General features: G+C 38.8%; 1 protein-coding gene across 1 annotated transcript in view; it reads right to left on the bottom strand.

The window, feature by feature from the left end:
- Positions 1-25,386, bottom strand: part of GABRR3 (gamma-aminobutyric acid type A receptor subunit rho3) — a 44,103-nt gene that overhangs the window by 4,084 nt on the left and 14,633 nt on the right. Inside the window, exons 4-9 of the mRNA XM_059165269.1 lie at positions 24,944-25,011; positions 22,377-22,600; positions 18,169-18,251; positions 16,366-16,506; positions 10,447-10,599; positions 692-888 (exon numbers count right to left, since the gene is read on the bottom strand). Of these exons, the coding sequence (XP_059021252.1) occupies positions 692-888; positions 10,447-10,599; positions 16,366-16,506; positions 18,169-18,251; positions 22,377-22,600; positions 24,944-25,011 (866 nt within the window). The remainder of the gene's footprint in view (positions 1-691; positions 889-10,446; positions 10,600-16,365; positions 16,507-18,168; positions 18,252-22,376; positions 22,601-24,943; positions 25,012-25,386) is intronic.

Here is a 25,386-nt window from a genome sequence, read left to right as displayed (position 1 = left end):
GGCTCAAGAAACACATGATGACATTTAAAACCCAAAAGACACCTTTTATTTCCAGTATACTGTAGAGAGGAGAACCTCTCTTTTATGTTCTACCACTCCCCCAAGTGACAAGAAGAGAAACAGAAATCCCAGCTTTTGTGGAGAAAAATATATCATTTAGGGATTGAGAGCACAGCTATTGGAGTGAGAGAGAGCCAGAAACAAATCCTGATTCCTCTTGCGCTGTGTGACCTTGGCCAAGTTACTCCCTATCTGCTCCCATTCCCCCTCTGTAAAATGAAGGTGATATAGGAAGATATAACCTCTGGGGGTTACTCAGAATTAAATGACATACTGTATGGTAGGTGGTTGGTATGATATCAGTACATTACATGGTAGCTATTCTCATCACTGCCATCATCATCATCACCTACTTGAAAGGTATAGTTTGCACATCAACACTTCTTTTCAAAGGACAGAGTCAATGAAGAGGGCACACTGAGAGAAATTCCTCACACAAAAAAACTCCTGGCAAAGGTGAGTAAGGATGCTGAGGAAAGCAGCCAGCACAGACAGAATAAGGTTCAATATTAAATCCTGTAAACTTGTATCTGGCCAAGGCGTGGAGACTTAATAAAAGGGCTTACGACTCTGTCAGGAGAGGATTCTAGGTAAAGATAGTCTTTTTCACATTCCAAAAGCCAAGCAGTACCTTCCCTGTCTTGTTGGAATGTTTCCGCTCTTCCATGGTGGTGAGGTAGTTCACAGCTGCATACTCAATGACTGACAGGAACACAAACAGGGAGCTGACCCACAGGTACACGTCCACGGCCTTGATGTAGGACACCTGGGGCATGGAGGGGCTCATGCCAGAGATGATGGTGGACATGGTCAGCACTGTCGTGATTCCTGCCATTGGAGAGTAGCGACAAGATCAGAGACATAGCCACTCCGTTCTGGGATCTGGTGCTGGATTATACCAGTGGATGTATTTGCCCACAATATCTGGTGAGCAAGGTTGCGGTGGGGGGGGGATCTCTGCACATTACCCTCATATACACCATGAGCCTTAGCAAGAAGCTCTCCTGGGATTTTTCTTTCCATCTTTTTCTTACCCTTACCCCAACTGTCCGTAGTGTTTCCTTCCCTCCATGGAAAGACTTCACAGGCTCATACATATCTCTAAGGATGCATTCCTTTGTCTCCGTTGGGCCTCTTTAAAACAACCCAGAAAAATAAAAATGGGTTCAATTTTAAAAATCTCCTGGGAAGCAAATTCTAAAACATTTCCTATTACCCTTTCCCATCATTTTACACTTTTCCTGTTAAAGAAATTGTCTTTGAGTCAGTCTTTTATCGTTCATTCATCAGGGAGTCATCTTGTCATGTTTCATATTTTTCTTTCGAATAGAATACTTATGAGCCATCAGTATTGCTATTATGTTGTCCTTTGTTACTGAAGCTATATTTCAATTGAGATTTGGAATGGAAGTGTGCTGGCGGAGACTCAGTTCAGTGTAAACACTTACTGTGAACCTGTGAAAGGCCAGTTCCTCTCCCTTTCCCTCCCGTGCCTCTCCCTTTCCCCCTCCTTTTCTCCCTTCCTTTCCTTTATTCTCTGGCATAAGCTACAGAGGTGATGAGATCAGCGTTCTGGGGGACAATGGAGAAAGACTGACTCTGAGATTTCCTTAATAAAATGCTGGCCTGGGGGAGGGCTAGTCTGTGTCTGCACTAATTTCTCAGAGGGTTGCTGCGCGAGTGCTGCCTGGAGAGGAAGTACAGTATTGTAAATATTTGAAATGTACACTAGCTGGCATGGCTTTATTTCCTAACTTCCCACCAGGGAGGCGCAAATGGAGTCCTTAATGATTTTTATAAGTTGTGAGGACATTTTAATGTCAACAGACAGAGTCCCAAACAGCAGGAAGAACGCCGTGATTTACTCCTAAATGTACAGACACAGCATGTGGACAGCTTTCACCAACACATTTCTACCCTTTGTACAATAATTCTTCAAGGTTCTCCTCTGAGGGAGCCCATATCAAAGACAATGACGAATCTACAGAGCTATTCAATTTCAAATTAAGTTTTTGTGTTTGTATGATCCAGACCAAAGACATGGCAATTTGGCTGTCACCACAGGAGGGCCCAGGGATCTCACCTTCACCCTGATTTGAACTCCGGGAGAAGACACCCGAGTGCCATTCTAGCTCATACCATTGAATGCAGGCCACGGTCTCACTGAGTCCCAGGCTTCCCCAACAACTGTAATATCGACAGTCCATGTATCGGGGTTGCTGTTTGCAGTCCTTGCTACATAAGCGTGGAGATGTGAAATTTTTATTCCCATTACAGGTGTACATGTAGCTGAAGCCAAGATTATTAAATAAAGCTTCCTTGCCTTTATTGAATGTTTATCCACCGCCTAGGTAAATATTAGCCACACGGTGCAGAAAAAAAATGTGAGCTGGGAGTGGGTAAGTAACTGGCCTGAGTTTTGTCAGGGGCAGGATTGGAACATTTCTGTTTGAATGCAGAACCCATACTTTTTACAGGAAAAGCTGCTGCCTCTTATTCTAGATCTGTAAAGGGAATCTCTTTTTGCTTTTAGTCTTATAAACCAATCTCAGGGCACCTGGGTGCCTCAACCGTTGGTTGAGCAGCTCACTCTTGATGTCCACAGGGATCGTGATCTCAGGGTTGTGGGATTGAGCCCCATCTCATGCTCTGCCCTCAGCACAGTCTTCTTAAGATTCTCTCCTTATGCCTCTGCCCCTCTCCCTACTCATTCTCATTCTCTCTTTCTCTAAGATAAATAAAACCTTTTTTAAAAAGGGTTATAAACCAATCTCTTTACATGAAGCATCTCTGAGAGAAGACACTACACACCTGTGGGTAAAGGGGTGCCTGGGGGGCTCAGTCAGTTAAGTGTCTGACTCTTGTTTTTGGCTTAAGTGATGACCTCAAGATCATGAGATCAAACCCCACATTGGGCTTTGCACTCAGTGTGGAGTCTGCTTGAGATATTCCCCTTCTCCCTCTGCGCCCTACCCCTGCTCATACTCTCTCTCTCTCAAAATAAATAAATAAAATCTTAAAAAAACAAAACAAAATGGGGTACAATTATGTAGGAAGCATGAAGGTACTTTTGTTTTTCCAAAAGCTAAAAGTCTCACTCTTTTCAAGACACTACTGCTAAAATTGAATCCTACATTAACATTCATATTCAGTAGCTTTCCTTATTAGTTCAAAAATAATAGCTACCACAACTTGGAATATGGGATGGGTTAAAATACTAATGTATCTTTCTGTTTGATTTGGTGTAGAGAGGAAGTGAGGCTATTAGAAAGCTGTCCAATGGTGGACAGAAAGCTGTCCAATGGTTCTACATTCAAACAGAAATGTTCCGATCCTGCCCCTGACAAAACTCAGGCCAGTTACTTACCCACTCCCAGCTCACATTATTTTCTGCACCGTGTAGCTAATTTACCTAGGCGGTGGGTAAACATTCAATAAAGGCAAGGAAGCTTTATTTAATAGTCTTGGCTTCATATTCAGTAGCTTTCCTTATTAGTTCAAATAATTTTCAATGTCTTTTCTTACTGGTCTTCTAAGATAGAACTTGATTTTTTTCAATGGACAGTAACATGGGGCTTAATGGACAAAATAAGGATTTAGAACAAACATGTGAGTATATATGCCAGGCAGGTCTTGTCATGCATTTTAAATTGATGATTATGGAGCCAGTAAAGGAAACTGCATTATCTATTTTTTTTTTTGCCAGAGAGCAGTAACTATCAGTCATTTTCCTTCAAAGTATACATAGTGCAGCTAATTTACCATAGCTTTATTTCTTTTGAAACCAATATTTTAGATTTTCCTTGTTTAAAATGAGCAATTAAAAAAAAATTGAGAGTGGGGAGGAGGGATTGTTTGAGTTTGCAAGTAAAGGATGGGAAAGCTGATCCATAAATTCTTAACTCAAAAGAATTTGAGTCAGGAGTATTACAGCTACTAATTAAACACAGTTACATCTTGAGCCACTCCTTAGAAATACATTGATCTTAACAAAATGTATTCCTTTCAAATCCATTTAAGTTAATATCCTAGTAAAGGCACTTTAAATATATAAAGTGACCATTTAGTCAAATAAAGTTTCTATGCTGGAACTAGAAAATTATTTTCTTACCTACTGATATTTCTGGGCATGGTCAGGAAAATGTTAGGACACTATATTTAGTCTGATACATGGGACTTAACTCCCCTAGCCCACAGTGTTTCACTATATTAACTCTTAAGGACACGTCTAGGGCCCAACAAAACCCTTTGCTCTGTCAAGAGTTACTCCTCTTTGTGTTTCATTGACCATTTTGGGCCATTTATGAAGGAGAGGTTCATTGGCTGGTGTGATGATAATAAAGCATGTAGGCATGACTTGTAGAACTACTGAGTCAGTTCATCCCTTCAGAAGTTGTGTTGTGGGCAGCTCTTTTGAAGGGATAGGTATCTACATTTGCCTTTAAATGAGTGAAAACACTTTCCGTGTAAGCCTAAGTAGAAAGAAAATATTAAGTAATGTGAGAGAAAGGAAGGCAGGCTGGATATCCTACCACCACCAATCTATGGCCAGAAACCACAACCATTATCCCACAAAGGTGGTGCCAGAGTCCAGTGCCTGGAATTCTGGTAACCTCTATGATGGTTAAATGAATTGCTCCTAAGTACTTACTTTTTCAGTTATATGTCATATTCCCTGTTAGGAGACATTTTTCTTTATCAATGATGACGTGCCTGAACACTTCAGTTGTCTGTTTCCTGGTAAATGACCCCATGATTTAATATGCTGTATACAGATGGCATACCCCATGCAGAGGGGCCAAATGAGAAAAATGGAGTCAAGGAAAGGAAGGACATAGAAAGAAGAGATGAAAGTACAATATTACTCATCCTTCCATGGGGGTTAGGACACCATTGGGCAGCTTTCTAATAGTCTCACTTCCTCTCTACACCAAATCAAACAGAAAGATACATTAGTATTTTAACCCATCCCACACTCCAAGTTATGGTAGCTATTATGTCTTAAGTCACAAGGGATACTTCTATGCTGTTTAGCCTCTATCGTTTTTCATCTGAAACATGACAAATGTGAAATGATTTTAACCAGCAAATGATTCATCCTTAATTCACAAATGAGTCCAAATGTGGAAAGGTCTTAGCCAGCAATGAATCATCATTGTTTTCAGTTAGTAACTAAAATATAGTTAATTAAAAACATGATAGGCTACACATTGGCAATTTAACAACTATGTATTGAGCACAAATATGTGCAGGGTATAGTTTTAGTCACTCAGAAACAAAAAGGGTGGTCATAATGATCCTTGTCCTTAAGGAATTCACCTTCTAATAGAGGACACAAGATAAGCTACCAAGGCACTCCATGGCTACATACAAAATAGAGGAAGTAGAAGAGATACCTTAGGAGAGATACAAAGCACCATGTAGTTCAAATATGGGAGACACCATGTCTGCCTGGAGCTATTAGCAAAAGCTTGTGGCCATTGAGAAATGGCAAGTCTTTGACAGAGAACGATAGGTAGAGAGAACATCCTAGGTAGAGTAAGAACAAGAACAAAGGTACCAAAGTACTATAGGGAAGATAATCAGTTAGGCATGGGTAGCTGTTTGAGAACACTGAATATTCAAACTAGTTGAAGCTTAGGGGCAGGAATATGGTTGAAGACGTAGCAAATAAAAATACAGGACACTTAGTTATATCTGCATTTCAGATAAACAACAAGTAAAGTTTTAGTATAAGTATATCCCATGCAATATTTAGGATATAATTTTATAAAACATTATTTGATCCTTGTCTAAAACTCAAATTTAACCAAGTGTCCGTTATTTCATTTGGCAACTTTCAAGTGACACCTTGGATTCCAAACTGAGAGTATTTATTCCAATGGCATTTGAGATGAGAGTATTTTGATCACAGTTGAGTTCTGAGATATTACTCTGGTAGTAGGGTTGAATTGCAGGATGAAGAGTAGGAAATGAAATAAGCAACTATAAGGCCTTTACAAGCCCAGACTACAGCTTTGTGCAAATTAATAAATTTTTTGGTGGATATCACCTGCTTTTTCTGAAGGATGTCACCCAAAACCATGTCCCATGGAGCTTGGGCTGGACTTCTGCTCCCTACTCCCATTTGGGTCAGATTTCACAGCCTTGCAAGATGACACTGGGCAGATAGAGGTTAGAGGAATCCAGGGAAAATTAAAAAGGGTCCCAGGTCTGGTCAAGGCAAGAGGAATGGAAAAGAAAGCACAAGGATATTATAAAGAAGGCTGACTCTGAAGATTTAGATACCTTATAGCCACAGTTCTCAAAGTGTGGTCAGTGGGCCCTTTGGGCTCTCCAAGACATTTTCTGAGGGTCTGTGTAGTGAAGATGGGTTTCACACTAAGATGTTATTTACCTTTTTCATTATGTTGATATTTTCAACGGTGTGAAGCACTGGTGGGAAAAGCTATTGTTGCCTTCACATGAATTAAGGCAGAAGCACCCAACTAATCTAACAGTCACTGTGTTCTTTAGCTTTTAGCATCACAATAAAAAAATCAGGAAAAGTTGCTAATTTTATTACATTATAACTCTTGTGTATATGCCTTCTTAATATTCTGGTTGATGAAATGAGAGATATATAGAAGGCACTTTTGCATACCAAAGAGCAATGGCTGTCTGGAGGAAAAGGACTCAGGCCATTGAGTTACACACTGAACACCAGACATTTTGAAAAATGGAACACCACTTTCACTTAAAATAACAACTCACAGACAAATTATGGTTGTCCAGATTTGGGTATCTAGCAGACATTTCTCAAAACGGAGTAATGTAAGCCTCTCACTTGAGATAAAACAACCCTGATATTTGTTATCTAATAATAAAATTTGAGCTTTCAAATCAAAACTCAAATGATGTTAAATACCTATCCATCACTATAAGCTTGAGAGCTTCCCACTACTCAAACACTTTTTCATGAGATTAATGGTGACATTAATAAATGTGACTTTTTAGAAAATTTTATTTATTTATTTATTTATTTATTTATTTAGTGTGAGCAGGGGGAGGGGCAAAGGGAGAGGAAGAGAGAGAATCTCAAGCAGACTCTCTACTGAGCATAGAGCCCAACACAGGGCTCTGAGATCATGACCTAAGCCAAAATAAAGAGTTGGACGCTTAGCTGACTGACTACCCCCCCAGATGCCCCAAATGTGATTTTTTTGACATTGTATAGTGCATTACATGAGCTTTGGGAAGATATAGTTCAGTGCACTAATAGTTTTCAAATGATTGATGCCTAGGTAAAAAGATCCAGTCAAAATGCAAGGTAGGTCAATGCATTTTAATCTAATAGAATAGAAAGAAATTCATTGATATGGTTTCAGATTTCACACTGTAACTAACCTTTAAGAAGCTGTCACTTACTGAGTTTTGGTACAGTGTCACGGAAGACTATGCACAATTACTGGAAAACACTATTGAAATGTGGCTTTTTTTCTCCATCCACATATCTGAGCAATGTCAGTTTTTTCCCCCTGCATTTCAGCTGAAACTTTTACATCAGACTGAAGAAGCAGAGGTGAGGATCCAACTATTCTCCAGAAGGCCAGATATTAAAGATCTGCAAAAATGTACAACAATTCTCCTCTCACTAATTTTTTCTTTTAGAAAAAAAGTTATTTTTCATAGAATGTATTAACTTGTAATGAGGTTATTGTTATTTAAATGGACTAACACATATTTTTAAAAATTCTGTTTTAATATCCAACATGGCTAATAATGATAGATATAACCCACAAAAACAAATCTCTCTGGGGTTCCAGATAATACCTAAGAATGACTGCTAAAGACTAAGAAGGAAATTGAGGCTCCAACTATGAAAGATTCAACACCTTGGGGGCCCTTAAAAGAACAAGAAAAGCCAAGAGAGAAAAATGGAGTTAGGGCAGGAGTCTAGAGGGGGCAATAACAATCTGCTGGGTTTTGAACAAGTGGAACACTTGTAGAACCTGGAGATGAGGTCCAGCAGGCCGCTGGGAATACTACCTGGAACCTGAGAGAAAGATCTGAGATAAAGACTTAGATTTGGGATTTTTTTTTTTCTTTTTTTCCATAGAGACAGTAGTCAGAAACAAGAGGCTTGCTCCATTTGATGAGCAAATCAAAAACAAGCAAAACCTTGGGAGGGAGTTATCCCAGACTCAAGGAGTGCAAGGAAGACAAGTGAAAGAAAAGTCTAAAAGAGGAGAAAACGTAGGCTAGCACAGAGTACTGCAAATTTATTTGCAAATTTATTTGCAGAGTTCTCCAAATTTATTGCTAGTTTGTTTAGTTTTATCAAACACTATGGGGCAGGCCATTGAGACGAAAGCTCCCATTCATTTCATACGGTGACCTTGGAAGGCTGTATTAATCATCTCATTTTGCAGATGAGAAAGAGGAGGCTGGGGTTTTGACCATTACCCTTGGTTCTGAATTTGGTAAGAAGGCTTAATAGTACTAAATACTTCAGGGTGTGATGAAGGGGAAACAACTGATAAAAGGCAAATGAGATAGACAGTTAGAAGGAACTTCTGGAGAATCAGTTGGCCCAGTATTTGGAAACAGCCAGTAAAGCAGAGTGCAAAATATCTTTATCTTATTTTGTTTTTCTAAGAGCAAGAAGAGAGAGAGAGAGAGAGAGAGAGAGAGAGAGAGAGAGAGAGAAGAGAACTGAGGGGAAGGGAAAGGGAGAGAGAAAATCTTAAGCAGGCTCCAGGCCCAGCACAGAGCTTGATGTAGGGCTCAATCTCCCGACTTGAGCTGAAATCAAGAGTCGGATGCTTAACAGACTAAGCCACCCAGGTGCCCCCAGAGCACAAAATATCTTTGAGAAAACTTGAGGGTGTTAGGAAGCAAAAGCCTGAGAGGGTAGCCGTGGAATAGGAATACTACAGTTCCCTTTATTAAGAGGGGAGAGAGACAGTTCTGATTTATATGTTATTTTACATAAATCTACATAGCAATTTCCCAACACCTTAGGGAATCAGATGTAGATGCAAGAAGCACAGAATTTCCGGGGCGACTTAAAGGCACTTCAGTGTTCTCCATTCTCCCCAGCCCGCCCTGGAACCAGCTTTTATTACTTGTCATTTTCAAAGTGTAAGAGCTAAGCCGTTGGCTTCAGGAATCTGATTGGAAATCATGTTCATAAACCTTTAGAGACTGAATGTCTTTCTCATTCTGTCTTGAGGGCTGGAAATGTGCCTCTCATCTCCTGTGCAGCTCTCCCCTGCCCCAGTGCGTAGCGAGGTCAGGGCGCGACTGCTCCGATGTGAAGGCCCAGCCGCAATAATTTAATTATCATTCAGGTGGTATTTTTTCCCATGAAGATAGTCAAACCTCAACTGCTTATAGATTGAAGCTTTTAATAGGGGAAAGAGGCAAACAAATTATTAATATTAATGACAATTTATGTCTTTCAAATGATCTTTTGAAGTATGCATATAATTTGTGAACATTAGCTTAGAAATCACCCTTTCTGGAATGAATTGTGTGATAATTACAATGATTAGGAAGCACTTATAACAATCTTCTGTCTGGGTAGAGCATTACAGGTCAAAGAACAAAATCAGCTGAAATGAGGGAGCTCTGCCCTAAAACAACTGAGAAGGCAAGTGGGATTGACTCTCGGGTTCTGATTCAGTAACAGGTTATCCAAGTGCTTAGCCAGGCATCTTCCACATTATAAGACCTCAGTCACCACTAAGCAGGCCTGAAATCGTTCCCATAAATCAGTCTGTGTGACAGTGGTACGTGCATGCTAGATGGAGTAGATAATCATACCTGTGTGATGACTTAATGAAGCTGGCAATGTCTGCCCCCATCCCCCGCCCCTGAATCTCTTGCCAAGTAGAGAACCATAGTAACTGGAATTTCACTGGGGTTGGTTCTGATTTTGGTGTTTAGGTTAAGCCCTGATTTCTAATTAACATTGCCCCCTACCCAAGAAGTCATATATTCAAATACCAATAGTACAGCGTGTGTTAGTTTGAAGGATCCTTTTTTTTTTTTAATGATGCAAAAGTTTGTCGCACAAAGAGAAGTGGGTTGGGGCAAGGATGAGGAGGTTTCCCTGAAAGTGAGGAGACAGGTTTCTAAAGTGAGGCTGTTTATGCTCCGTAGTTTCATAATTTCTCCTTATTATTTCCCTTTTGGTCAGCTGGTGCAGGCTTCGTACCTAATGCCTCAGTTCCCAAGGAAAGAGTCCAATTACAGTTTGCCCCTGAGGTTGTGAAGATAAATGTTGTAACCTGAATGCGTGTCTCTAACCACCCCTAGTAAGCCATGACTCTTTTCCTCTCCACTTTTTTTTTTGACCTTCTAGAACTTTCTCTGATATTAACATTTCATAAAGGTACTTACCCAGGGAAACTCTTGCAGGAACAGCTCTCTGGTCAATCCAAAATGAAACCCACGAAAGCATCACCATCAGCATAGCTGGGAAATAGGTTTGCAGCACGAAGAAGAAAATATGCCTCCTTAGCACAAAGTTGATGAAAAGCCTATTGTACCAACCTATGAGAAAAATTGAGTTTTCCTTAGAACAGGTGTCCTCATGTAAACGTCACACTAAGTGAAATCACGTGCTTCTTTAAACTCTAAGCTCTAAGGGAACATGGAACTGAGCACACTCATCGCTGTTTACCCAGCAGGAGGACAGGGCCCGAGCCTGTCGCCCCATCCGTGTTTGTTGAACTGCCCTGTAGTCTGCTTAGTTAGGTGATTCAAAGATTCCCCTTAAATTTCATAGCTGTTATTCAGGAATGACTGGTAATTATATTTTGTGGATTGGCCTTTAAAAACCTTTCTCCAAAATATATTGTTTCTGCAAGTGGGCAAGTCTTCAATACATGACTAATGACTGGGGCAACAGCCAATAAACCATTTATTAACTTTAACGAATGAAAGGGAACATTTTATCTGAAGTAAAAGATTCACAGTGGCTACTGAGTCATTGGATTTCAAGTTGGAATCTAGGTAGCAAGGGATTCATAAAGGGATTCATAAAGACTAGTGGGTACCATTAATTTATCTATAATAAATCTGAAAAAAATAATCAATTGGTGATGTTTCTTTGCTTCTGGTTGGAATTATATAAACTCATGTTGGTAATATTGATTGGTTCATGCTGATCAGAAGCAACAATTGTGGTCACATTCACGCAATTTTGTTCAGGTTTCCTTTTTCACACTGGCTGGAAGGAAGTGTAAAGCCAAAAACAAACCCAAGAAACTATAGGTAAAAAATTACAAAGCAAAATCACAAGCATTGCAAAAGGGTTTAGAGAACATTTTGTACCAGTCTCAGGAGTAGTTTCTTAGGAAACTCAAGATGGCACACTTAATAGATGGATCAGGTCACTATTTGGGCATTCAGCCCAAACATAAATCTAGCAAACCCACCCTAAATTGGCAGACTCTCCTCTTAGTATTCTATTCTCAGTTACATGCTGATGACCCTGCTTGTCCTTATCTGTTCTGGAGTTCTCTCTCACCATCAGTTGATATATGTTCCAGGAATAGCAAAAAATTTCATTCCCAAGGGAAATAAAAGACACATTACATAGTATATTGTAAAGTCAGAATATACACTATTTTTTGAACTATTCATTGTCTAATATTTCCCATGTTATAGTCCTACTCCATTATTGTGTGCAGCTGAGAATTTTGATTCTAGCTGTAGAGTGGGATAACAGCCTCTCTGATATTATACCTTCATATAATTATCATGAGATTAAAGGAGATAAGGAAAAGTTGTAGAAGAATTTCATAAAGAAAGACACTGTTAGTTTATATGGTTTTAACTATGAACAGGGTCCTTTCTTTAGTCGTAATTCTCTGAATAATAATTTTGTTTTTGTCAACCGAGCAGGAGAAACCTGTTCTGTTGTGTGGTTCTTCAGGGCAGGGGAGACTAGGGATGGCATTGTGGTTGAGCTCTTCCTGGCCTATAGCTTCAACCACAATACCATCTCTTATCTCCCCTAGGGAGACTTAAGGAGTCAGTCTCAAGACAATGTTCGAGAAGGTTTTTATATGTGGACACTGTCACCTTCAATGGCCTGTGACACTAAAGGCCTCATTCTGTTTTGAAAGGATCCTGATGACGTTGTTGTTGAAAACAGTGATGACCTAATACTAGCTCTACTAGCTAATATTTCCTGAGTATGGCAGACAGTATTCAGAGGTATTTATGGTAGACAGTATTCTAAATTATTTAAATGTATTAAATCATGTATCTTCACAACTCTATGAGGTAGAGAGTGTTATAAAACCAATTTAAAGATGAAGACATTGAGGCTTAGGGAGACTAAGCAACTTGCCTACATTTCTAGTAAGTGGCAGGGGCGGAATTTGAACTCATGCAGTCCGTCTCCAAAACTTGAACTTTTAGCCTCTATGTTATGCTGCAATAAAGAGTAATGATCAATGCATTCTTTAGGGGCAGGAGTCATTTTTGTTTTTCTTTGTAAATTTATAGTGCATGATTGTGAGGGACATTGAAAGTTAAGAGAGGGCAGAAGCCCTCCCCTGCTTGTTAACATTCTTGGGAGGTGGTAAAGATGCCAAGGAAAAAGTGGGAACTGATGGTTCAGCTATCAAATGGAAACTAAAGTTGTATAATTATAACTCTATTTCTGGCTCTTCTAACCAGAACCAGAAGTGCAGTTTTTCCTGTATAGCTGATTTGGCTATACAGAGGTTATGGGGGTTGTTATAATGTTAGGAATATAAATGTGAACAGATTATTTCTGATGAAGCTCATATGTTTAAACAGGATACTAATCTAAGAAAAACATCTGGGTTTAGGTCTCAAGAGGCTATATTTAATAATTCATGATTAATGTGAGGCAGAACTATCATACACTTGTAAGCTAAAATAAATTTGTAAGTGTTAATCTTTCTGAAACCTAAGCATCATTGAATAAACACATATATGATTAATAACTTGATATTTGGAGGTGCCTGGGTGGTGCAGTTGGTTAAGCTTCCCATTCTTGGTTTCAGCTCAGGTCATGATCTCAGGGTCATGAGATCAAGCTCCATGTCAGGTTCCACACTCAGTGAGGAGTCTGCTTACGACTCTCTCCCTCTCCCTCTACCCTTCGCACTCCCACTCTTTCTCTCTCAAATAAATAAATAAAATCTTAAAAAAAGATATTTGACTACAACTTCCAAAATGCTTTACTCTTATATTTTTATAGTCTTAAAACAGATTTTAATCTTTCTTATTAGAAATGTATAAGTTGTAACAATTTAAAAATACAGACGTGTTGAAATAAAATTGAAAATATCGCCGCTCTATACTCAACTCTCAGAAGTATCAACTATTAATCTTTCCAGACATTCAAAAACCACATATAAAAATCCTTTAAAAAAAGATTTTATTTATTTATTTGACAGAAAGAGAGTGAGAGAGCACAAACAGAGGGAGTGACAGAGGGAGAGGGAGAAACAGGCTCCCCACTGAGCAGGGAGCATGATGCAGGGCTATATCCTAGGGCCCTGGGCTCATGACCTGAGCTAAAGGCAGATGTTTAACTGATTGAGCTACCCAGGTTCCCCTATATAAGTAAGTGCCTTTTAAAATAACAAATATAGGATTATATATATATATTCTTCTATAACATTATTTAAAAATTTTAAAAATTATTATGGATAATTTTCTATCATGCTATACAAACCATGTATATTTAAACCTAATTCTTTTCTTTTTTAAGATTTTCTTAGAAATAAAAATGTTTTTTCTTAAAATTGTAACCATACTGGACTGTTAAGAATTTTTAGTGGATTTTAAGACACTTAAAAGCATTTTCCTGAGTTTTACCATATAAGCTTTACAATATAAGTATTCTGTGTGGCTTTAGGTGGACTCTAAAACATGACTAGAAGAAAAAAATCAGCTAGTGTTGGACCTGTCTGATAGGGCTTAAAAAGTCTCACTAGGACAAATAAAAAGATGGTGAGGCCAATGGAATGGCATACTGGTGAAATAAGAATTTGGAAATGAAAATTAAACTTTTCTTTATAAGACGATGGTTGGGTGAATATTTTGGATACTTGTGTTTCAAAATCTGAAGAGACATTGCCATTTTATATATGAAGCATATATTCTGTGCAGGAAGCAATACTCTTGAATTTCTATGCTTCATATATATGACATTGTAATAGCTTCAAACACTGAAAAGACTTTGTCCTAATCTATCATGTGCCAAAGTTATTTCATCATAACAGCAAAATGAAAATAGTTATAAATTATACTTGGTATGTATCATTGTTCATTACACACATTCCTTTGTTTAAATATTAATTAAATTTAGGACTCAGAGCATTAAAAATCCTGATAAAAAATACTCAGACAGTTGACCCTTGAATAATGTAGGGCTTAGGAGTGCTGGCCCTGGTATTGTTGAAAATCTACATAGAAACTTACAGTCCCCCAAACCTAACTACTAACAGTCTACTGCTGCTTAGAAGCCTCAGTAAACATAACAGTTGAGTAAAACATATTTTGTACATTTTATGCAGTGTATTTTTACAATAAAGTAAGCTAGAGAAAAAATTGTTTAAAAAAACCATAAGGGAGAGAAAATACATGTGCAGAACCATACTGTATTTATCAAAAAAAATTCACATTTAAGTGGACCTTGCAGCTCAAACTTGTGTTGTTTGAGGGTCAACTGTATCTATCTATATAGAGAAATACAAAGAGAGAAAACAAAAAGGAGAAGGAAATTTATAAAAATAATAACATTTTATCTCTAGGAAGGTAGGATTACAAAGGCTTTTTCTTTAAACATCTCTGAATTTTTTTTTCAAATTATTTACCTCTCATTCATTCATTTAGCAATTACCTATTGAGCATCCACTATGTACCAAGGGTATACAAATGATTAAAACAAATAATATGTGTGTTACTTATATTATTACAGTTAGTAGCATTACCTGCTGTATCCCAAGCATTATAGACAAATAAGTGAAACAGAGCGTTTGTTCTGGATCTAAATGGTTACATAGCTGTTGGTTCTAAAAAGACCTTTACCTTCCCTGTGATGTACATTTTTGATTGCTCTCTTAATGATTCAGGTTTTTAGATAATACCCAGAGAACCCTCTCCAGAGTCTAAGGGCAGAATAGAGCACCTCCAGGGAGAAAAGTCAGTAGGTAAAAAGATTCTAGGCAGGACGGCTCTGAAACTCAGTGGCAGCATACATTTTCCAGGCTTCAAAAATCTGAAATGGCATTTTATAGGGATTCTTCCTTAAATGACCCAGAATGCTAATAACCAGGGAAGAGGAAGCTACTTCCAACTTTAATCAACAGGGATCAAGTATTATTCAAAAAGTACCAAGAATTCATGTTGCCAAATGACAAGTATATCTGTCATAGTGAAGAGTATACAATATAGGCCTGATATTGAACAGACTTTCTGTGTTTCTGCCTGACTCCCCCAGTATATGTGCTGCTGAAGCAAGCATGGCGGAATTTATTGGGTATCTATCACGTGCCGTGCCCATTCCAGGTGCTGGGGAAGAAACGGTGAACAAGGCAGACTGATGTCGTGCACTCTTTCTAGTCAGGCCCTCAGGAAAGAAAGCAGTCAACGAGAGAGATATTTCAGGTAGTGTTAAGTGTTGTGAAGACGAATAGAGACAGGGAATGGTGAGGAAGGAGGCCTAGTTTAGACACAATGGTTAAGAAAGCACTCTGCGAGATAGTATTTGAACAACACCCTGAATGGGAGGAGGGAGCTGGTCATGAGAAAACTGGGGGAAGATCATTCCAGGCAGAGAGAGGAAAGGGCCGAAGCAGAAGCTGTGTGGGGAGAATGAGATAGGTGTGTGTGTTGAGGACAGGCTAGAAGGCCAGTGTGCAGAGAGCAGAGGGGGCGGGTGTAGTGGTGAGGTCAGAGGTAGATCATATGCGCCTTGTAGGCCATTTGAGACATGTGAGTTTTGTTGTAAGTGTGGTGGAAACACACTGGAAGGTTTTAAGTAAGAAAGGATTGTGGTCTTTATGTTTTCAAAGATCACTCGGTCTGCTGTGTTCAGAGTAGACCGTGGAGGCCAGGCGTGGAAGCAAGGCATTTATTCAGAGGTGACTGCACAAGGAAGAGAAGTCATGTACTGGAAAGGTGGAAGAGGCTGCCTGTGAAGAAGGAAAGAGGGTGCTGGCCAAACAGGACATGCGTTTGGATTCAGGTTTTTTCACAGGTTGTGGTGCTTTGCAAACAGTGGGTGTTCAGTAAATGCTGATGAACTGTCCACATAATATAAGGCACCTGTGCTGCTGTAGAAAGCGAATCCACTGGATGCACTGAAGTCCTCAATGAAGAACTGAGAAAGGGAAATATGCTCATCAGTATTTAGGGACCTGTTTCCCTGTTTCCAGTACAGCATTAGATCCTCTTCATTGTAGGCATCTAAAGCAAGAGAATAATATTCCTGTCACTGGAATCACCAGAATCATGAGGTGCCTGGTCCGGTGACGTGTAGTTATGGGATCCCGAAAAACGTTTGCTGATAGACTAATAATACCCATATCAAAAAAAGAGAAGAATAGTCTCCCAAACTTGGGCCTAATCACTGGCATAGTGTGGTGGTCTTTCTTGTGCCCAAACGTCCTGTTAAAACTCTCCAAATCACTGTTCCCCTCCCTGTGTGCCCTGAGTCCTCACATACAGAACCACCTGCTCCAAGTCAGAGGCCTGACCCCAGTTCATCAGGGCCCTCTAGTTTTGCAGCTCTCTTGGATGAAATTCCAAAATGAGCTGAATTCATAAAGAATTTTCTTCTGAAGATGTGATTATATATATATATGTATATGTACATATGTGTGTATATATATGTATATATATACAGACACACACACACACACAATGAATTATTATGTAGCATCAAAAAACCCCCAAATCTTGCCATTTTCAATGATGTGGATGGAACTAGAGGGTATTATGCTAAGCGAAGTAAGTCAATCAGAGAAAGACAATTATCATGTGATCTCCCCGATATGAGGAATTTGAGAAACAAGACAAAGATCATAGGAGAAGGGAGGGAAAAATAAAACACAATGAAACCAGAGAGGGAGACAAACCATAAAAGACTCCTAATCTCAGGAAACAAACGGAGGGTTGTTGGAGGGGAGGGGGGTGGAGGGAGAGGGTGGCTGGGTGATGGACACTGGGGAGGGTAAGTGCTACGGTAAGTGCTGTAAATTGTATAAGACTGATGATTCACAGATCTGACCCCTGAAAATAGAGTATATGTTGATTAAAAAAATCCCCTTAGAAAGTCTCATTTAACCTCAGTTTCATTTGTTTTAGGGTACTTAATATCTAGCTGACAAGATATCTTAAAAGAATGGAGATTGTCATGTGGAGGGATGAGGCGATGAAGAGAGACCAAGGGGCAGTTTTTAAAAACTCAATGTATCAACAAAAAGGAACTTTTCACCAGAAAAACAAAAGCAAAAATGAATTTTCTTCTGAAACCAAATAGTGTTACAGAAAGCTCCTCATGCACTTGGGGAGGAGCATCCACTGAGATTCCCAGCGTTTTGGCCACATTATGAAAATCTGCAGTCAGCTTTTAAGACGTGGTGCCAAAAACCACTGAGGGCTCAGCACCAGTGACTGACAAGGAGACAGCTCAGAAGCCCCCCCGCAGCTTTGATTAGAGGGTCTATGACTATAGCTGCCTTTTTTTCTGGGGAGCCCATGTACATTTAATAGAAGACTATGACTTATTTGGGAAAATGAATTCCAGAGCTTTCCAAATTTGGGAGGTGTGTCAGTCTATGTTAATAACATTAGCAAGAATATACCCTTTTAGGGAACTTGCTCCTTTATAATCAGGTGGAAACTACAGAATACGTACTTATGAAAACATCCTTTCCCTGGGTGTTCTCTTTTGAGAGACAATCTGCATCATCTTTGGTTAAAAAAAAAAAGTAATTATTTTGAATCAATATATTTAACTTATATCAAGATTTGTAAATGCTTGGTAAGTACATGCTTACATACATGCAGATATGTGATGGTATGTTCAGATCGTGAGTACTCACTCCATCAGGAAGTAAGACTTACAGCTTTCCAGTTCAAGGGAACAGCTTTGAGTGTCAAGAGGAAACCTGCTGAAATCCATAAGGCACATGGCTGACACAGTTACCCTATAAAAGGAGAGAGAGAACAAAAAAGTGAAGATTATGTCACCATATGGCCAAATAAACATGCAATATTGAAGCTCCCTTACTGGGGTGTTTGTTTTGTGTGCCTTTCAAGAATAATGGGAAACAGGCATTGCCATCCTCTATCGAAGTAACGTCTAAGAAGACGAACCCAGGAGGTGTGTGGTTTGCCGAAAACACAGGGTTAATGCAGGAATTCCTGCTCTAAAGATTGTTCCTGTCTCCTAGTCCATGCCCTCTGTATTATTTGGCTCTGATGTCTTCAGAAAAACATACTTCAAAGGGAGACGACTTTTAAGTAGATTTAAATATTTTCTGCTCTTTGGAAGATCCAAACTTTGTTTCCAGTCATAAAGGGCTGGGATGGTGGCAATAAAAACCTATGGGTAAAGGTTTCTCTCACAAAACAAGTTTACTTGAGAAAATTCTTTTTCCAGGAGGAAGGAGAAAGCCTGGAGCATTTTCAGTTATAGATTTATGTGCACAATGCATAATTCAGGTGCCATTAAGGCTTGCATACTGATGAGAATTGTTTTTTCAAATTTTATATTCTCCTAGGTTTTTCAGGCTTCAGGCAGAGGCTGCTATGCTATGATCCTACCTCAAAGTACAGACTCTGGTATACACAACAGCAGATCAGAGGTTTACAAAAGACCCCTGAGCAAGTCTGCACAAAATGAAGGCAACAGCTGCTCCTATCTGTGGTGCCCCCAAGTTGTTTTTATGTTTTGTTTTGTTTTTAAAGCTTTTATTTATTTATTTATTTATTTATTTATTTGAGGGAGAGAGTGTGAGATGGGGTAGGGTCAGAGGGAGAAGCAGACTCCCTGCTGAGCAGGGAGGCCAATGCGGGACTTGATCCTTAGACTCCAGGATCATGACCTGGGCTGAAGGCTGTCACTTAGCCAACTGAGCCACCCAGGTACCTCCATGCCCCCAAGCTAATCAGAGAAGTTGAACCAATTTATCTTCAATAGTCATGCAGCAAAATGAAAGCCAAGGAGGTATCCGGATGACACTGTGTCACAGAACATACTCATTTTGGTATATTCCTGGTACACCTGAACCTTGAACAATGCAGTGGTTGGGGGAACCAACCTCTGCACAGCTGAAAATCATGTATAACTTTTGACTTCCTAAAAACTGAACTATTAAAGCCTTACTGACAACATAGTTAACACATATTTTGTGTATGTATTTTATATTGTTCTTATTGTAAAGCTAGAAAGAAGAAAATATTAAGAAAATAATAGGAGAAAATACATTCACATTACCATATTATATTTACAAAAAAAACCCCACATATAAGTAGACATGTACAGAAGGGACCTGTGAAATCTTTGAGTTTACCTCCTTCATAGTAGATATGAATAAGTTAACAACCACAGTGGTTAAATAAGTGGTGGTAAAGAAAAAACCACTCATGGGGCGCCTGGGTGGCTCAGTGGGTTAAGCCTCTGCCGTTGGCTCAGGTCATGACTTCAGGGTCCTGGGATCCAGGCCCGCATTGAGCTCTCTGCTCAGCAGGGAGCCTGCTCCCCACCCCCCCCCCTCGCCTGTCTCTCTGCTTACTTGTGATCTCTCTCTCTCTGTCAAGTCAATAAATAAAATCTTAAAAAAAAAGAAAAGAAAAAACTACTCATAATCCTTGTTCAAGAATAGTAAGGGAGATTTTATTTAGGGGGACTACTGTAATTTGGTTTATTAACAAGGGTGAGAGCAGTGGGGTCAACTCTAAATACAACAAGGAAAAGTAGAAATTATAGCCAAGGAGCAGGATTATAACCAGGGGCAATGAACAGAAACATTACTCAGAGGAAACATCACAGGTAGTTGGTGGGGGTGGGGAGTTCTGGCTAAAAGGTCCTAAAAGGATTCTTGCTAATGGCAGGCCAGGGTGATCAGACATTGCCTGGGGTGGTGGAAGATGAGGAATCTAATCAGATTTGGAGGGTGATCAGATATTGCGGATGGAAGATTCTGGCTGAATGCACTTAGAGAGACAAACACAGAAGCTCAAAAGTCAGGGATTAAGTGAGAAGAAAGTTCAGAGGAGCCCAGCAGAGTTTGGCCAAAGAGAGAAGCTTTGTCAGTCGATGGTGTCAGAACAAAGCCTGGAACCAGGTAACCTGGCTCCCGGCTTGGACTGGATGTGCTGCCAAATGGAATAACTGTGTGGACAACAATTTTGAGTCCTATTTTTGGGGATTCCCCAAGACCACCCTCCGGTTCCATGATTTGCTAGGAGCACTCACAGAACTCATCAAAGCTGTTACACTAACACAGTTATGGTTTATTACAATGAGAAAGACATAGATAAAAACCAACAATGGAAAAGTCACAGAGAACAGGGTCCAGTAGAGACCAAAGAAAGTTTCCAGCTGTCCTGTTTTAGTGGAGTTACGTGGGCAGTGCTACTGTCCCAACATTGATGTGTGACCGTGGGGTACTGCCAACCAGGGAAATTACCTGAGCCCTGGGGTCCAAAGTATTAACTGAGAGTTGGTTCCATAGGTCTAGCTGACCTTGGTCTCCAGCTGGTCCAGAGGTCAAGCTGATACCAAGTAGCTCAAAACCTCCTCCATAAATCCTGTTGTTAGCATAGATTACCTGCTATGGTCCAAAGCCTCAGGGTCAACAAAGATCCTCTTATCAGGCAGGATATTTCAAGGGCTTGGAGACTGAGCCAGAAATCATTCTTTGGAATGTGCAGGGTAAGGACAATCTTCTAGAGTTAATTCTTTCATCACAATAATTAATTTTAAAAAGTTAAAAGTTTTTAACAGTTGATTCCATGGCCAGAAGCTGTCATTCTGCTTCTGATTCCTAGTGAGGCCTGACTCCAGTACGTATTCTACTCCCAACGTACTCCTGACTTAAAAGTTCTATCAAAAGTAATACGTTCCTTTCATTGCATTTTTAAAAACATTAACAGCAATATGGCAACAGTATCTTTGTCCTAAAGTGAGCATGGTGTTTCTGGTGAACAAAAAGAATCTGTATTAATTTTCTATTGCCACCATAAAAAACTACCACAAACTTGGTGGCTTAAGACAACAGAAATTTATTCTCTTGCAGTTCTGGAGGACAGAAGTCTGAAATTAGTATCACTATGCTAAAATTAAGGTGTCAGAAAGGCTCTGTTCTTCCAGAAGCTCTCAGGGACAAATCCATTCCTTGGTTTTTACAGCTTCTGGCATCTGCTGGCAGACCTGTGCTAGTGGTTTTATCATTCCAATCTCTGTCTCAATGGTCACATTGCCTTTCTTGATCAAAGAGGCTTAGGATTGATTGATAGCATATGGGTCCCAACCAATTGATCCAGGATAATTTTCCTATCTCAAGACCCTTAACTTAATCACATCTGCAAAGATTTTGTTTTCCCCCCCCAAATAGAGAAATTTTCACACGTTCCAAGGGCTAGGATGTGGAATCCATTGGGGAGCCATTTTTTTTTTTTTTTTTCTTCTTCAGAGTCTTACTTGAGACTTTCTGGGATTTCTAAGACATGAAAAACATTGAATTACTTGGATTTACTAGACATTTTTAGAATTACCAATGATAAGCTATTCAGTATGCACAGGATCATTAGGCTAAAAGAACATATTGTGAATTAAAGATGGAGGGCTGTTATAGCATAGTGTCGGAAAACAAGGTTTTGAATTAAAAAAATGAAAAGGGAGTAAACAAACGTGTGGTAATTTTGAATGATGAATATACCTTCTTGTAAAAAATGAAGGAGATAATTAAGAAAACTATTTAATTAACCCAAGGTTCCAAGACTGCTTGGTCATGTTCAGTTGGTAAAAAAGAAAAGCAATTTTGTGCGCCTATAAAATTGTGGGCCAGACTCTTAGGGATTTCCATAATCCAGCTCCACTCTGTCCAACCTTATTTTCTATTATTCTCCAACGATATGCTGACTAAAGTAGAAAACTAGTCTTTAAAATGTGAAAGTTAGAACAAGGAATAATTACATTTTCTGCTTGTGTCCCAATCTTCAACATGACTAAACAAACAGTAATATTGTGAGTTTAGTCAGAAGTGAGATCCACTAAGCTTTAGTGTAGACAGCCAGGGAAGCCAAAGGTACACAGCCCACCTTACCTGAGACTGAAGAGGACATTTCCATCAGGGTATACGCGCAGCATTATGTTCTCCACAGTTGTATCATGAATGAAGGATCTTTTAGAGTGGACAAAAAAGATGTCAGGCACCCAGATCTTTTTGATCAATCTATGATCAAAGGTCATGCTTTTGTTTGTTGTGCTAGGAAAGGAGAGCCTCTCATCTTTCCAGTAATGTCTGAGATAAAAAGTCATTGTAAAGTCCTAGGCAGAGAGAAAAAGAGACAAGTCAAAGCCAGTAGGACTATGGTTCAGGATGATCAATTAATACCATTAGTCCTAGACTGATTGGCATGGGTATTAATGACCTATAAAGTGAATGGCTTATATTGTATTTTCAGGAAGATTTAGGATGAAGCCAGTGATCTTGAATTGCAAAGCCTCCCCTTCACCTGGAATCTGGCGAATATTGGATTTCTAGGAACCAGAGAGAATTTGAATTGGGGAAGGGAAGCCAGGTTATAACTGGAAATATATCTTCATAAGCGCTGGTAAATTCATTAAAGAGATCTTGGAAGTAAAGGGTTTGGAACTACATGGCCCAGTATTTTATTTTGACTTATTGTTTCTTTGTATATAAACATTTACCTTTATAATGATTTCTCTATACATAAATTCTTTTTTTTTTTTTTTTTGTTAAAGAAGCCCTGACCCCAAGTTGAATAAACTACAGTCCCACAAAAATGGATACAGCATTTATTAGAGTTGATCATAGAAAGCATGCTGTCAGAGATCCCGAGATAGAGACAATGATTTTCCTCAGCTTGAGAGAGAGAGAAAGAATACCAAGAAATGGTGGTTCTCAAAATCTAATGTGCAAAAGACTTGTGAATCTGTTAAAACAGCACATTCCCCAGAAGCTAGTATTCTGAGATTCTGACCCAAAATGGCTCAGGGAACTGGATTCTTAGTGTGTAACCCAATTGTGAAGAGATAAAGATGGTGGATGGGCAGAGCAATATTAGCATTATTTTATTAGGAAAAAAAAATGGTTGGTCAATACTTTGAGCTTTGTTTGGCTCTCAGATGCTACATTTAACATCTTGTTTGTTTGAACAAAAACTCCCCCAGCTACATCCAAGTCACTGGGTGTGGATGATGATGATATGTTTCACCTTGCACAACTGTTTACTTCTTACTAACATTTATTTCTCAACAATACTCAAATTATTCTTGAACTAGCACATGAGACAGAACTTTGACATTTATTATGTAAGTGAAAGACAAAACTCAGTAAACTACAGATAAGTCACCAATTAATGATGAGTTTTTTTTTTTTTTTTTTTAAGGTTCAGAATAGAGGTACATTGTATTACTGCTCTAGGTTAATCTGGGAACATCAGACATGTGTAATTTTGAATTAGGTTGAGAGCAAATAAATAGAATGATTCATTCATTACCATAACACTGCTCTACAGGGAGTTGTGTGAGTTACTGCATGGATTGCTTTAGTAAGCATATATTTAGAATTAGGTGCTCAATCTGATTTGAGCTTATGTAGTCAAATAGCAGACATTGATTGGTACATTTCAGTGACACATCAACACCACCACTAGTGGGCACCATCACGAGAAATCAGGCTGAACACCATGTTGAGAGGAGAGTGGGGTAAAACTTCAAGGAACTGAAAGTGAATTCAGGGTGGGAAGATGAGAAATGAGAAGAAAAAGAAGCTAACACTGGGGGCCACTGATAATTAGAAAGCATTTTCACCTTGGGCATGGAGAATCCAGTGCCATTTTAGCTGATACTGAGTCCCATAGCTCATCTTATTCAGGAGAGAAGGATGAGGCCTAGTTTTAGGGGCACTGGGGTGGGGACAATGAGATTTTAGATGCAGACAGGGTCATTCAGGGATAATTTAGAGATTATGCCAGCGAAGAGGAAAAAAGTACTTGTTCCTGGAGTACAACAGACTCAAGAAAATGTTGGTGGAAGGTGGTTTTGGTCAAGGAAGAGCCAAAACTTTCTAAACAAGAAAATTTTGAGTGAGAACTATTGGTGTTATTCCCTTTAGGAGTAGGGTGGTTAAAATGAAGGAAGTTTCATAGTGAAACTTGAAATAAATACTGAATTCAATAATGATAAGGTCTATAAAAACATTAACTGAAGGTTGAAACAAATATAACAAATATTTGTTTGTTTAGAATTTGCTGGAATTTTTATATGTTCTATAATTTTTCATTCAGTTAGTCAATGACTAGATGGAGGAATCACTATAAATAAAAATATTAATTACATATATAAAAAGATTACTGATCTTCCAATTTCATAGATTTATATTTTCTAGGTCTGGTTTCTTAAAGAGATTTCCTACCTTTTTTTTTTTTTTTTTTACATTTTATCTTTAACTGTAGTATTTACATAAAGTAACATATAAAATCTAAATTCAAGCAGAAAGAAGTGAATACAGAGCAAAGTAACTGCAACTCTATGAAAAATACATATTAGTAACATACATAATTAAATTGGTTTACTAAGACACCAGTGATTTTGACACTATTCTCTATCCTTTCAGGAAAAGACCAGTATCTCAGAGAAACTTACCATGTTAACCTCTGAAATGCTGTCAATGCTTTCAACCTGGACATCTATACCTACTGGCACTGGAGACCCTTCAGAAAGAAGAATGAATGATATATTGAGAAATCATTAAAATTATTTTGGAAATGTTGAAGCAGAGATAGAACAATGTTGTAAGTGAATTAATTTTAAAAAATTTAACAATAAATTTCTCCATTATCTATTGATATATTATTATATAGTCAATTACAATAAAAAGGCATGTGTAAATAAATGTTATTTCAATAAGCATTGCACATTTGCTTAGAAACAACTCAATATTTTCCTTCTTATAGTATACTCAGAGTATAGAAGTAGCAAGTCCAATTTTTGTTTTTTGTTTTAGCTAGCAGCGATTTAAAATGGAACAATGTTTCAAAACCATGTCCAAGAGTGTATAGAATTATGTATTTTCGATTGTAAGGATC

The sequence above is a fragment of the Mustela lutreola genome, chromosome 2, assembly GCF_030435805.1.
Source record: "Mustela lutreola isolate mMusLut2 chromosome 2, mMusLut2.pri, whole genome shotgun sequence".
In the NCBI taxonomy this organism is placed as follows: domain Eukaryota; kingdom Metazoa; phylum Chordata; class Mammalia; order Carnivora; family Mustelidae; genus Mustela; species Mustela lutreola.
This window is presented reverse-complemented; position numbering and strand designations above follow the sequence as displayed.